Source organism: Drosophila arizonae, chromosome 2, assembly GCF_054131065.1.
Source record: "Drosophila arizonae isolate 15081-1271.41 chromosome 2, UAZ_ARI_1.0, whole genome shotgun sequence".
NCBI lineage: Eukaryota > Metazoa > Arthropoda > Insecta > Diptera > Drosophilidae > Drosophila > Drosophila arizonae.
Genome location: NC_142922.1, coordinates 15,339,876 through 15,355,958, shown reverse-complemented (window position 1 = coordinate 15,355,958; position 16,083 = coordinate 15,339,876). Strand labels below are relative to the sequence as shown.

Sequence of the window (16,083 nt, the reverse complement as noted above, 5' to 3'; positions counted from 1 at the left end):
GAAACAAGTTTATCTATCGCTAACAGTTGCAACTGTCAGCACCCCACGATGAATCGTGAGTCGTGAGATGGACTTGATAGATTGCGAACAAGCTGCGTGATTTGATGACAAATGACTAAAGCGCTGATCTAAACATCGATTAATTTCGAGTGCTACGGTCCGAAACAGGGTCAACTGCAATGCTGGCCAATTGATTGATCTTTGCTTACGCCATAAATAGCCGGACTGTGAGATCTTTCGAACATGCAGCGCTTCGAGGATGGTGTGCGCTTTAAGCTGCCGCTGATGCCCGATCCGCCGTAGCAGCTGTCGTAGGAGCTGCGGTGTCCGCTCTGGCCGCCGCCATTGGCCTGATGCAGCGGCGAGTTGTTGTAGTTGCTGTGCTGATGATGATGGTTGGCCAGCGACTTGTGGGCATCGGGCACGGCCTGCGGCTGCGAGTGGCGCTCCGTCTGCCACTGCGAATAGGCGCTGCCTGTCACGCCGCCCAGCGCCGAATTGTTGGAGTTATTTGAATTGCTGCTGGAACTATTCGAGGAGGATTCCGTGCAGTAGAGTGTACGCTCCTGCAGCGAGCTGGATGGCTCATATGAGTCTCTGGAGCTGTTCCGATGGGACCAGCTGTCAACGCTGCTGCCCCTGGCACCGACGCCGACGCTGCCTTCGCTTATTTGCTTCTCCACGGCGTGCTGCCGATAGAGATGGGAGAGACCGTGCATTTTGTTGCCGTTGCTACACTTTTATGACGCAGTGTAGACAAATGTATTGTGATCGATTGATTGCACCTTATGCGTTTGTCAAAAAGTTTTTTAAATTTATATACAGCTATATTTTTTTAATATTTGCACTTTCACTCTCTTTCCACCTTCTCTCGCTCTCTCACTCTCTTTATCTTTCTCTTTTGTTAAAGTCACATAATCCTTGCACTGTAAATGAAGAGCACGTTAGATGTTGTCATTGTTGCACTTGTCAAAGAGCTTTGTGCTTTTTGCTCTTTGGCTCTCTTTCACGCTTGGAAAAACGTCGTAAGTTGAACGCACTCAAATTAAGTCAAAGCTGCAGACGACGTTGACGTCGGCGTGACTGAGTATACATATACAATTTTTTTGTTATTTAAAATTTTGTTTGTCGTACTATTATTATTTATATAAATGCTAGCACAGGTCGCTGATCGTGCGTGTATTTAATTATTGCTCTATTTGAGCAAGTTGTTAACATAACAACATTGACTTAACAGCGACTGTAACAGAAAGTGCAAACATTTGCATTCACTGTTGTGCGACTTAACAGCGGCCAGCGACTACGCAGCTTGCACTTGAAAAAGTTCAACCCACACCCAAAGGCCGTTGTGTCAATGCGCGAGTTGCTTTTATTTTGCATTGTTGCGGCTGCTGCAACAGCTGTTGCGCTCTCGTTCTTCTTCTTTGTGCTGTATACCGCACACAGTTGAAAATGCTCTGCGCCTATTCACACAGCAAGCGGCGCGATATTGCTTGTGACATTTTAGTCACCTGATTGACAGTGTCGCCGTATTAACATGCATGTATGTATGCAGTAAAAGCTCAATCGAGCGAGCAACAGCTTTGCTTGAGTTGACGTCAAATAAAGATATCGCATAAATACAATATTATAAATTATACAAAAGATTAAACTTTTCAACAAATATACATATGATTGATCGAAAAAAGATTTCCATCGGAGCTTTCACTGTGTTTTAAAATTTCTTTCAGCGTGTTTGATATTTCCCCTACAATGGGACTATGTCGAACTAGTTGTCTGAGCCGCTGTATCGACCTAGGTAGTATTGCTAATAGGTAAAACTCCTTTAATTGGCATACATTTGTACATTCATATTTGTACGTATAGATATGTTCGCACTGTAATACACTCTTTCGTTCTCTCTCTTTTCAAAATGCCGATAGTTTGAATTTTCTAGCACCTGTACTCGCGCTCTGCTTGAATATCAACATGTGTGGCGGCAAACGTACATAGTTCTATTTTTATTATCAAAACGAAAATAGATGTAAGAAAAGAAAAACAAAATAATAACAAAGTAGAAGGAGAATATGATAAACAAGTGACATGATATACATGTTTAAGTTGCGAGCGCGTAATTACGTTTATTGATTACATTTTGGAGACGCACAAAAAAGCTGATAAAATGTTTGCGCAATCGAGCGTAAGTTCAATTGAGGTTAAGTTGCAGCCAAGCAGCCAAACAGCTCCGCTCACCCACAACCGCAACCGTAATCAAACTTGTGTGAATTATGCGAATTATTGAGACGCTCATACACGTACACACCCACCCACACACACAGACACACTGAATAAAATAGAAAGAACATACACAAACACACGTCCGTTAGTCTAAAAATGCCAGCGCAGACTGAACATGCGAGAAAGAAAAAGAAACATTGAGTGCACGTGCAATACGTAAACAAGTGCCAGCAGAGAGCCCAAGCGAGGGAGAGCGAGTGGAAGCGTATGGAGAGCGTATGTTCCGCAGCGTAAAAGACATTGGTTAGCAGCTGAATGATGCTGCCCGCTAACAGCGCGCTGTTAACAGCTAACAGCTAACAGCGGTAGGTGGGTGATGGGTTGCTTGGTTTGCTTTTAGTGTTGTTTACATGTCGAACATGCCGCGGCCATCAGTGTAATGAACAACACTTCTCATTAATAACGACCTTGGGCAAGCATTGTGCAATTAAATAAACCATTTCCACACTTGCAATTTGAAATGCAAATGCATTAACAGAGTGGAATAGAAATGAAGTGGATAGGTTAAGTGCGCATTAAGCAGATTTTTGGTTTTCTTTTCCTATTGGAAATCCTTTGGGAGCTGTTAATCTTTTTGCTGAGAGGTCATAAATAAGGGCCCCATAAAGTAAAAAATAAAATAAAACAGAATCTGCAAAAAATACACCGCAAAGAACGTGTCCTTTACTCCAGAGAAGGAGAAATGCTACTGAGCGGAACAACGCATGCGCTATTCTGAAAGTGAAAGCATGTAAAACGTAATACATACACTTATTTGTATATATTCTTGTATTTACGTAAATACATAAATATGTTATGCGTATATTAGCTCATAGCCATGCTGAAAACTCGAATTGCGCATTTAGGTCAAGTTGATGGAATATTTAAAGCCTATCAGCAAATGCAAAATGAATAAGTGATAAGTCTTATCAGAGCGCCGTCGCCTATCTTAGACAGACCCCCACCAGACAGGAGTCCAGATAAGCCAGCCCCCCTCAAATTCTAGTTATATGGCCCTCAACTTGTCAGCAAATTGAAAGCAAAACCAAACACAACATTTTATAAGGAACAGTTATAAAATTTGTTTACGTTTTTATTGGCCGTATTATGAACAAATCGGCTATAACCGACTGCGCAATGCACTGTTTACTCAATCAGAGTTAACTACATATACATATATCTACATAATATTTAGAGTTAAAAAATGCATAGCTGAAAAAATGGAACGAATCAACGCCAACTTTTTGCACAGTGTACAATATTCTTTAGAGCAAAAATATTGTTTTCGTTTCATTAATTTTCTTTTTTCCTTTTTTTTTTTTTTGTCAATTTTTTCGATTGAATATGAAACCGCTTTGCTGTCAGTTTTCTAGCTATTTTGGCCAGCATTTACCTTGAACGTGATTGGGAATCGGATATGCTTATATATGTATGCATATATAGGTATATATATTTATACATTTTATCATTTTTTTTAAGGTATTATGCCCTGCGTCATGAACTGAACATGCGCCATGTGCATTGGTGCAAAAGTTTCAGAATGTGCCTAGTTAGGCGAATTTTTGAAAGTTCCCTTTCAGAAAACTCCGATTACACAAAAACAAATTTGCTGAGTTTTGTTTGGGAATCGTAAGCAATTATAGAGGTTTTTATGAGTTCGATGACTCAGCGCAGAATTCGAGCAATAAATATTTGTTGAAAATTATTGAAATATATTTTTGTACTGATAAGCAATATGTATGTACATATATAAATATCAATTTGATATTTCATACATAGAATACAAAATTAAATTATGTATATCTCTCTGTATACTATGAGAACTGTCTGCATCACAACGTTGAGGTCACAGTCGAGTCAGTGACCTCTGCACACAGTTGACACAGAGTCTATTCTATTTACTGTTGGCCGACATGCAGCCCAGCCTTGAGCTCGAACTTTGAACTTAACGCTCGTTGAGTTTTATAAATTATTACAATAAAGTGTCTGGCCTGACCTTGGCGCTCGCGTTTAGGCGACTTGCGACTGGGCAATGCACAAGCCCATAAAGCTGTCATTATAATCGGGAAAGCCAACTGATATCAATGCAACGTTGTCAGTTTTAATGTGCATCTGATATATATATATGCCTCCCACTCGTTTACTCTCAGTCTCTCTCTCTCTCTCTCTCTCTATCAGTCTTCCTCCTGTTGCTCATGTTTCCTAACTGCCTGCAGTTCCGCATGCAATTAGGCAAATGCAACCGGAAACGTCTCTCAACCGAAATTAAACAGCAAAATGAGAAGAACAAAACTTTGCAATTTTCAATTCCTTTTGTTTCACGTTAATTAGTCGTAGGTTCTCAGGGGATGGCAGGCAAAACAGACAAAAGAACCTTCATCAAAAGATTCGTTAAAGTGCATCGAAAAGTCATTGAATGCGTTTTATGTAATTTTTCGTTGTATTTCATTCTGTTTTCTTTTGAATCGTTGCCAATACGCAACATGATGGATGATCCCGAGCTGGTTCATGGATAGTGCATTAAACTTTTATACGTAAGCTGCTAGTGCTGTCAGTCGTTCTATAAATGAGTGCTATACTTAAGTATATAAATGTTATTATACTTAAATTTTATTCACCATGTAAACGAAATGCTTTCACATTTATAATGCAATGCTAGGTTATACCCAAGACTGTTATACGTTGCACCCTCCATGTGTTGTTAATTAATAATACTGTAAATACTATAACTGATTGTCTAATTATAATTTTCCTAAGCAATAGGTGCTAAGCAACGGGTATACTATGTTCGATAAGTTGCAGTATAAGATAACTGTTATACGACTGTTATACAAAGTGTTAAGTGAGACGAGCCCACTTGGGCTTTGCATTATTCATATTACAGGGGCATACAGTTGATCAATTCACTTAATATACTGTTTACACGTGCATAAATTTGCAAATTTAAATTACTGGTGATTCCATAAACCTAAAAACAGACACGATTCAAGTCGTCCGATTGATAATTCATTGTGTGATTCATACAAAAAGCACAAAGTGCTTCCCGAATTCGTTAGGCACAAAAAGCGACCTTTGGGACCCTCTCTTCGATAATTATACAAACTGACGCTACTTGATCGCAGCAGAGTTCTCGGTTTGTTCTCTGTTATATAACATTTGAATATACGCTATAGAGCCCCATTCCTGTTTGCACTAGCAGTCGAACCGGCAAGATTTGCATTGAAAATGAGCCGGTTACGGCGCTGTGTTACCTACCGGTAAATACTTGATACCCTGGTAATTAGGTACTCGAAGAAATAAGTAGAGTTAAGTTGAGCTCGCACGGCGGCGCCCCGTTGGGGTCTCAAATCATTTAATGGGTTCGCTTTTTGTTTGTATCCTTAATGGAAACGACAATTGACTTATTAACAAAACCAACAATAGCCGGAAAAATCGTTAGTTAAATATAAATGAGAGGCGCGACTTTTATTTATACTTAAACAATAAACGAATCCAGTCTCTCTTCCGCTATAGCGTTTGTCAATCCAATTGAACTCTATTGACACAATCAGATAATACCTAGCTATCTATGACATTAAATGATTTTCACGCGCTTGGATTTTTGCGCCCGAAACCGAACGATAATTGTGACATTAGGAATCAATTTATCAAAAACTTCACACAAACAAAACAAAAGCTACGGAAAAGCAGTTTGAATAGAAATTACTCTGCTGTGTGGAAGTGGGACCTATAAATAGATGGTAAGTGTTTTTAGTAGCTCTAATAAAAGTAGGTATGTTAAGCTGTGGGCTGTTAAGCTGCCATACGTGTGTGTAATAAACTGTTAATGGGAGCTAAAACTATTTATTATTAAATTGTTTTTTAACATGAATGTTAACGTAAAACTGTTAGAGAGTGAAATGAATAAGATGAATATATAAATATTGAATTGCTTAACTAAGAACAGTCATCATAATATATACAAATTCTGTTGATGAAATTACATATGTTAATTGATAAACGAGAGCTATAGCTGTCAAACTGCTACCGCATCTAGATGTTAGGCAATAGACATATGTTGACCCTACATAAGCTGTAAATGACATCAGACTGTTCAGTTAACATGTTTTAATAATAGCTCACATTTACTTTGAAATCAATAAAATTTTACATCGATTTTGCAGCTCGATAAACATATTAGAATAATTTACTATTAAAACTATCTCTCAGCCCTTGCACAATTGGAGCATTAAGCTATTTTTAGCCAACAATTTATGTTAACAGACAACAAGGCCTAATGTGGAGGATAGACCTGCCTATCCACCTTGTTCCTATAGGAACGTGCTAGCCTATCGCTGGCGAATTTTATGTGTATTCTTGTTCCAACTTTTACATATAGTATAGACTATGTTCTAGATTATTTTATGTGCGTGCGTGTGTGTGCGTGCATACATATATGTTTTTCATTTCGTTTACGTCAATGGAAATTTATGTAAACGCGTGGCACGTTCCTCGAGACTTTTGCAGTTTGTCAAGAAGGCGATGAAAACACTTCAGTTCGGTTGCTCTTCCTGCGTAGGTGCTAATTGGATTTTATGTGTTGCCATTTGCAACAAATGGGCGTGTCTGACAGTTATTGAACTTGGGCGCAATTTAGCAAAAATAATGATAGCAAGGGCAAAGGAACAATTAGCAAACGACTAAAGATGTGATGTTTACTAAATTCAAGGACAATGTCAGAGCTGACATCAAAAATATTAATCAGCCACGAGCCAGAGCTGACAGAGAAAACTATTTGTCAGAGTGAAATGCATTCATTCAAGCAAAAGCTCATTCAAAGTATGTCAAATAATAATGACGATGAGTTTGCATTATGATAATTTCTATAAGAGTGCTTAGGGATCGGCAAAATAAATATATATTTAGATAAATATTACACATCTTCTATAACCAAAAGAAATAAAACGTTTGACCTTCTGAATGTCATTTCGTCGTAGCTGTCAGCTTTGGATATCGAGCGTTACATAACAGTCAGCTTCAGCATGATAAATAACTTAACACTGATTGCTATATGAAATGATTACAAATATTCGCTGACATTCTTCAGCTTCACAAAGCAAAAACAATTTGTGCAGTGGCTGAGATACTACTGCCTCAACCGAGTACAACTGAGAACAGGTTTTGCTGTGACCCATTCCCCATTCCCTGGATTTGTTCCCAGCTGCCTTGCTAAGGTTAATTAATTTGTTTGTTATTGCGATATGTAAAAACTCGTGGACAAAGTGGAATTCATTTGCTTTACCTCGACGTTGACGATAAACAAACAAATAAAGTCAACATTACTGGAACTAAGTATTATTATTATTATTATTATTATTGCTGTTGTTATCAGGAAACAACAATAGCAACAACGGCAACAGCAACAACAATTGCAAATATAAGACGCGGCTTTGCATCTAGATATATACGAAGCTCTACAAGCACAAGTATAACAAATGCAAATATATATATATATATGTATATATAGAGTGTGTGTATAAAATATGCATATATACAGATGTATCATTTAGAATGGGGCCCCCCACAAGTGGCTGTGTGGAACGCCACTCGCTGAGGGCAAACAAATGATATATCAAATGTATATATGCTTATATATTTGATATATAAGTATTTGCTTGCATTGTATTATATATGTGGATCGTTCATATTTACATTAGAATTGCCAATCGCCGGCTGGGTCAGTCGGTTCACTTGGTTATCGATGTGTCTAGCTAATCCATTCAAAGTCGCGCAAGTTGCCATTGTTGACCAATCCCAATGGGTTTGATGGTGTCGATAGTCGATAGAGAGAGAGCGAGGGAGAGGGAGAAAGAACTAACATTATTTAATTCCTCCACTCGTATACTTCAAGGTTACATCCATATCAAATTGTTCAGGCTGATCGATGTGTGTGTATTTTTATACATAGAGAGCGGGATGATAATATCTGTGAGAATCGTATCATTCGACTGCGTGTCGAAATTTGCAAAATTCTGATTTGGGTTCTGTGTTTGTATGTGTGTTTCTGTTTGTGTTTGGTTTATGCACCATTTACTAGACGTTTGACCAAAAGTCACGTTCACACGTTCACAATGGGCGCGACAGTCGATGGGCTATAAGCCGAAATAAAGTTTACAGGATGTGCTCAAATTTAAATGCTATTTGTAGGTTAAGGCATTTTGCAATTTATTGATTGAAATTAGAAAAATTCGTAGTGTTATATAAAAGTTAAAGCAAAGTTTTTAAAATGTCTAAAAGTTAGTTTAAGCTGATGTATTTACTTTAGAGATTTATATAAAATTCATAAAGACATTATACATATAGACATTATACATTTAGAATTTATACATTTTTTAATGATTTTTCAAAAATCCCTCAATTAGACCAGAAACTGTTGTATGCACAAGAAACTATAAGTAAACGTATCGCTTACAATTCACAATGCTATTGCAAATATCTTGAACATGTGTAAGCTTAGTTAAGGTCTGGTTATCAACACTTGATGGGTTGCTCATTATCTGCGATTATTTCCTTAGTTCTTTGTCTTATTCGTTTTCTTGTTTTGCTTCTTTCCTTAATCAGCACATGCCACAAATTGAATATCGCTGCAGGCGGTCGTCGTTTCTCGTTTCCCCTAGCTTTTTATTTAGCTCCCTCTTAACGACCTCGACTTAGACCAGCTCTCTTCCTCTCCCTCTCTTTCTCTCTCTCACTCTCTTTGTCCTCCTGTGTTTTAGCCTCACACCCGCTCGCTGGCTGCGTTTGCGTCACCTACAGTCCGACCACGCCCAATTGAAACCCATAAACAATACACACACACACACCCACACACACTCAGACAAAACAGTTGTACTGTAGGCGAAACGTCCTTGAGTTGCTTTGGTCTGCGGCAAGTTAATCCTGTGTCACACGACCCGACGACCTCTCGCCAGCCTAGGGAACTTTGCCAATGATAAAGCGCACAATATGCCAACATACGAAAACGACAGCAGCAGTAACAACAACAACGACAACAACAACAACAACAACAGAAATAAGGATGACTGCATCATTATCATCTCAATAAAGTAAATCGGCTATCAGATACTTAGTTTTTCAGCCCAGCGAATAATTTTGCCACGAGGCAACAATAAAAGTCAGCAATTAAAGAGCCAACAGGCGACAAGACATTGAACACAATAAACTCCTCCGGCAGAGTTAGTCTTATCAGTATTAATTGCTCGATCAGTATTAACGTAGCATTATTTTAAAAGACGTTTTTTTTTAGAGATTTCGATAGTCAATGACAGTGATTAAAATTATATAAAATAAATTCAATATTATATAATTACATATAATACATTTAAACACTGACTCGAAGCCCATATTTAAATATTCAGTAAAATAATATTTAAGCAAATATTATATAAAAATTTTTCAGCATTAAATTTCAGCTAACACAATGTCAATGAGAATGATGTGAATGAACACTCAATAAATAAAATGTCTAGACAGTAAAAAAAAAGGTGCTAATATTGATTTTAATATATTAAAATATTATCGACTGATGACTTCAAAAATTAATATGCATTTATCAAAATATACAAATAGAAATGGAAATTTTTGAATGCAAAGTTTGAATCTAAAACTAAAAACATTCAAGTACAGAATATTTTATATTTATTTAATATTGTCTATTTTTTTTTTAATCTGATTTTTCATTAGGATTTTTGCAAAGTGCTTTTCATTTAATATTTAAAATTATTAATGGTCTGAAAATCTCACCAATCGATGCACGATTTTTAGGTTGATGCTCAGCTAACTTTTAGTTGCATTCACATCGACACCCTGTATTTGTTAAGTACAATTGTAAATTGTATGCCGTCAGCAAAGTTTGCAACTAAACAATAATAATACAAATGCGTTGCAATTAAGGCAGTCAGCGCGGCAACATGATAAACTCGCAGTATGAACAAAATTTATGTTGTTCGGTTTATAATTGAACAGAAATTTAATTGCCGTTTTCAGTAAGTTCCTTCACTTGACCCAATTCACAGGCGACCCCAACAACAACAACAACAACAATCGATATAAGTAGCTGGATTGAGGTATTTGATTGACGGCGCACAAATCGAGTGTTGAATCGATTTGCTGATAGATTACAGCAGCTGAGTCGAGCGAGGCTTATCCATAGCTCTGACAGAAAGTGCTAGAAAATTCTCGTAGCCCCAAGTCAAAAGTTTAACGAACTCTGCCCAAAAAACTCAACTCTCATTTTTCAATATATTTCTTTGTTGATTCAAGAGATATAAAAAAAAAAGTTAAGCTGCCGTGCGTAACAGGTTTTTTGTTTTCCATATGTATCTAAAACTATTTGTAGCTGTAGCTGCGGCTGTGTCTGTATTTGTGTGTATCTTTTGTTGACTTTGTATCTTGTGCTTTTACGCAGTTCACAAACTTTAACTAAGTTAGCCAAATTAGATCAACTCGTTGCAGCAACGGCTGCTGTGCAACAAACTGTTGCTAATGCAAGTTATAAAATTTATAAATGCTGCACATTCAAGGGATTTCTCAAGGTCAAATTATATAGTTTGTGCAGCAGTCTGGAAAGTACTCAAAATGCATGAATATTGAAAATTAAGAAAAATATGTACGTATTTCAACAAATTATTTCAGTGTCATAAAAGTGCCTAGCACTGTTAAATAATTTAATATAAATTAAATTTAAATAAAAGAGACTAAACGTTAAAAATTTGTTTTTATATAAATAAAATAAAAATTTGCTTTTGCTAATTGCGCTGTATAATATAGTAAATATATATGTATAAGTCATATATAGATTTGTATGCATATTGTCTAGACAAAATATACAACATACACTTCTAATTAACATAGGACAGTGTAAATTGTCAAAGGTGTCAAATTATAAATACATATAAAAAATAAATGCAAATAGTTTGCTATATTATATTATTGTATTATTATTTGATACATACATATATTTTATTATAAAAAATTATTGTTTTACTTTTTTATTACCATTTTTTTTTTTTATGATATTAAAACTTTTCATTCCAATCAGAACCAATCCAAATCAGCTCTATATTTACTCCTCAACTTTCACATTCTGCATCACATCACACATATGCCTCCTCGTATGCACATTATACTCTGCACTGGCACTCGCACTTCCGCTGCTCAGATACATACACACATACACACACACTGTTACACAACTACAGCAACAACACACGTAACTTAAGAGTACGGCTTGTGCAGATTGTTTTTTGCGTCGCAAATGAAATTTGTATACCTTCAATCGGTGCTTGTTGCTTGTTGTTGTTCTACAGCTCGTTATCATTCTTGTTCTTGCTCTTCTTCTTCTTCTTGTTGTTGTTGTTGCTGTGTTAAAAACAAAAAGTAACCCGCTCGATGAAAATGAAAACACGAAACATAACAGCAAGGCAAAATGCCGGCTAAAGGCAGAAGAAAGAACAAGAAAAGTAACCAAAAACGCGCTGCGCAATTTCTTCGAGTTGCTTTTTGTTGTTGTTCCAGCTTCTTCCTTTGCAGCCTCTGCTTCCTCTTCAACTTACCTTCTCGCTTTCGCGAGAAAACAAACACGAATTGAAACCCGAAGAAGCCGGCGCTTGGGAAACATCGAAATTTTAACACTGTTCGATCTTGAGAGCAAAACCATTAAGAAAGAGAACAAAAATCAGAGTAAATAAAAATGAAATTCAATTCGAGCTCAGCTAACAACATTGTGTAAATCAATAGATTAAAGATATCCGTATAATAGAAACTCGTTTATTTCAAATAAACATAATTAACAAGAGCGAAAATATTTATTGTTGGTTTTCTAATCTAATTGTTTATAAGTTTCGGAGAGGTTTATGATATTGTATACTAGAAACTGACCTATTCCAAGCGGATTCCAATTGTGACGCAACTTGTTTAGTGATTATGAAACTGATTTGTAATATTGTGTAAGGCATAGAAAAAATTGTATGTGGTCGATAGATAGACTATATATAGAGTGGGTTATCGCTCGAATACGATGGCAGACAACGGCACTTGTTTGCAACAATTGATTCTGTGAGCAGCTGCAGTTCAGAAGAGTTCTTATCAGTCGGTTCGAGTTTGTTTTTATAGATTTACTCTCCATATGTATAATTATAAATACTCTACTATATTATTGCAATCAAGAACAACAACGTTAATCAAAAAACATTTATATTTTTATCAGATTTAAAATGAAAGGTGAACAGACACTTAGATCGTTTTGAGTAGAGCTGACAGAGCTTAAGTGCTGCATGAATTTGAAAATTTTATTGGATTAATAAATTTTCAGAAATGTTTCATATATTTATGCATTTATTACCATAACACTAAATCAACGAGTTAATATTTGCTTCAATTTAATGATATTCAGTTCCGTTCAGACTGCAAATTGAAAATGATTTCCTCTGTGGTTGCTGAATTCACTTTATGAGGGGGGTCTATAAATAAATCTCGGGCAGGCGTTATCCAGAGCATTTTAACACATCTCTCTGTATCTCTCTCTCTAACGCCCTCTGGCTCGTTTTCCTTCTCTTTTGCACTCGAGGCGAAATCAAAAATAAACAAAATTCAAAGTTTTGTCAAAAATTTCGCTGCGGCTTTTGCGTCACGAAATCGCCGCAAATGCGGCGCCTGCTGCTATTAATCAAATCTCTGTGGCTCAATTCTTATTTTTCTGCTTCTGCTTCTGCTTCCTCTTCTTCGTCAGCAAACAAAAACAACATCTAGAAATACAGGTGGAGATCGTAAATGTAAAAATAACAGCGAAACATTTGCCGGCATTTGTTGAAAGGCAAATTCAATTTGCCTCAACTGTTTTTCTCTATAAGGAAATTAAAAGGGAATTCAACTATGTATTTCATTATACAAATGAATATATACATATATCTATATATATATACTTTTTAATGCAAATTTTAATCTCAACTTTAACGTTTTTCCAAGCGATATTGTAAACAACCTTTAAAATAACATTTTATAACTTTTTTACTTTAATTGCTGAAAACCTTTTTTATAGCTTTTGTTTTGTAAGTATATATTTGTTGTTTTTGTATGTTTTTACGTGAAGTTCATAGTCGTTTTCAAATTTTATGAATTTTTTTCCACTTTTATGCACTTTCCACAATATTTTGCTAACAGATTTTTTCACTTCACGCAACGTTTTATTTTACTTTAGTTTATTTGGCATTGTTTATTAACAATAAAATGGCAGTTTAAAATGCTCGTTCATGCATATTTATAGCCCCCGCGAGGCGAAATAAAATATTTTTGTTGATTTTGTTGTACGAAAACCACTTTAGAAAATCAAGTTTGATGAACAAAGTTTTCTTTGTTGGATGGATTTTTGTTTCTCTCTCTTTTTGATTGTGATTTTAAAATGTTGTTGATTATGATAATGTGCTGCGGCTAGTTATTAATGAATGACGCGTTAAACTATGCAAGCATTTAACATTCTTCAATAATGAATTTTCAGTATTTGTGTTTCTTTCTTCTTTTTTTGGCAAGAAATCGTTCTCGAATACGTCAACAGTCCACGTGTGATCACTGACACGTCCAACGCGGCCGGCGATTAAAATTAAACTGAAAGTCGCGGCGATGTTGTCGCCATGTGGCCAAGCCAAACCGCTGCCTGCACACACAAGCACACTCACTCTCGCACACAGACACTTATTAGGGTATATAGAGTATGTGCATGTGTATCTGTGTGCCAAACCGGCAAGGCATGTGCTAGCCTGTGTGTGTATGCGTGTTTTATATATGAAACAGTGGAAAAAGGTGAGCACAACAAAAAGTCAAGCGAGTAATGCGCACGTAAGAGCCAAAATAGACGGCATGCGGTCTGTACGTAGCGAGCGAACTGTTAAATAATGTAGGCGTGGCACGATGTTTATTTATCAAATGTACGACGAAGATTTGATGCTGTTATGTACTTAAACGGCCTTCGCTGTTAACTAACATAGCTATGTAGACGACTGCCTTACTAATATTTTTGCTAAATTTTTTTTTGTACCCGTCACACGAGCAATTGACCTTAACTGTTGTTTGACAGCCCGCTGGTATTTACAATTCATTTTCTGTTAGTTCGCTGTTAAAACGACATATGACTGTGTGTATATTTCATGTTTTTGATCAATTGCTAATGATATTTTGTGTTTTTTACAACACGCAATTCTTGCTTTCCATGCATTTTTATTTACATTTGTGCGCATTTATTTTGATTCTTGTTTGTGTGCGCTGCGGCACGTAGACAACAGCAGCCGACTAGGTGGTGGGTGAACCAGAAGAAAAAAAAACAACATACGAAAAGCGCCCTTACATTATCTATGCTCTCCCGCGCTCTCGACTATCATAGCGCTCTCTCTCTCTCTCTCTCTCTCTCTCTCTCTGTAGCTCTCTGGCTGTTCTAGTTTGATATGTTGCCTGTGCGTGCTTGCGGTTGGGTTAGGGTGGAGGCCTAACACACTTTCGCTTATGAATGGCTTACTACAATTGAAAACAGACAACAATTCACGCCCACATACACATACTGCGTCTGCGACTGACTCGCTGCCTTCAAAATCAATGCCGGTTAATTGTGGGGACTGCGCAGCATTTTTCGCCACAGCTTTTTAAAGTCAACAACATGACGACTTATGTATAAGTGTAAATACATACATATGAATATGTTCAAACACTCTCTCAGACACACTTTTGTGTATATGTATGTGTATGTGTACATGTCTGTGCATGCTTTAATGTAATGTATTTGACGCGCCTCTTTCTGTCATTTGGCCGGTCCGCGCCTTCTCTTTCTTTCACGCTTTGCACATGACTTGCGATTACGTCATGGCCAGACACTTGATACACAGCCGGCAACGAATACAACAAAAAAAGCATGCAAAAACAAATGCAAAGCCCAAAAAATAAAATGCAAGACAACAACCACAATAAAGGCGTAGCGGCTTTGCAACTTAGAGAGAGCGGGAGAGAGAGAGAAGGGGAATAACGAGCGCCTGCACGCACCAGGTGGTATTTACAAAGTTGTTTTTGTTATTGTACCCTGACATTGACAGTGCAAGCCACATACATAAGCATAATCAGGAGCAGCAGCAACAACTGCAGCCCATGTATACATGCATACATGTGTATGTATAAACCGCAGTCAAGGCTTCACAGGCAAAAAAAAAATTGCAAAAACTTTCAAGGTCAAAAAAGGGTAAACATACAAAAGCAAACACCAAACTGCATCAACAGTTAGTTTTAAGTCGCACTCGTTCTCTCCCATAGCTTCAGCCCCTGTTTTAATGCTGCTGAGAGTGAGAGTGCGAGTGCAAGTGTATGTGTGCATATGCGTTGAGTGGGCTGATCTCTTACATGGTATTTCGCATTGTGCGCGCACAAGAATATATGTACATACATACAGACATATGTATGTATGTCCATCTCCTTCACTCCGCTGTCTGCTCTGAGTCACAAGACTTTTCGAGTTGTTTTTAATTCATTAATTTGTTTTTGCTTTTCTCTCGATCTTGCAGCTCTTGTTGATGCTTACGGCTATGACCAGTAATTGCATAATCCATATTTATACAGTTGTCACATTTTGCTGTTCATATCTATGTTTGTTTGTTTGTTTGTTTTGAACAATGTTAATAAGAGCAAAGCACTTCAAATGCAAATACTCACAAAATGAACTGTTTCTCTTGACTACCTTTACTAATTCACTTCTATTTAATGCGCTCCCTTTCAGCTCAAATTTGAACAATATCACAAACAAACAACACACCATTT

General features: G+C 36.9%; 1 protein-coding gene across 13 annotated transcripts in view; it reads right to left on the bottom strand.

Annotated features, from left to right (window-relative positions):
* The window catches only part of SNF4Agamma (SNF4/AMP-activated protein kinase gamma subunit), a 74,685-nt gene that overhangs the window by 11,955 nt on the left and 46,647 nt on the right, over positions 1 to 16,083 (bottom strand). Inside the window, exons 1-2 of one of the 13 annotated variants that reach the window (XM_089476328.1) lie at positions 13,277 to 13,904; positions 210 to 926 (exon numbers count right to left, since the gene is read on the bottom strand). The exons of 8 other annotated variants lie outside the window; for them this stretch is intronic. In XM_089476328.1, the coding sequence (XP_089332454.1) occupies positions 210 to 719 (510 nt within the window). In that variant the 5' untranslated portion in view covers positions 720 to 926; positions 13,277 to 13,904. Of the gene's footprint in view, positions 1 to 209; positions 927 to 2,347; positions 3,029 to 11,566; positions 11,656 to 13,276; positions 13,905 to 16,083 lie in introns of those variants that run through there. 4 more of the 13 variants (XM_089476329.1, XM_089476331.1, XM_089476330.1 and 1 more) reach the window with 4 other exon arrangements.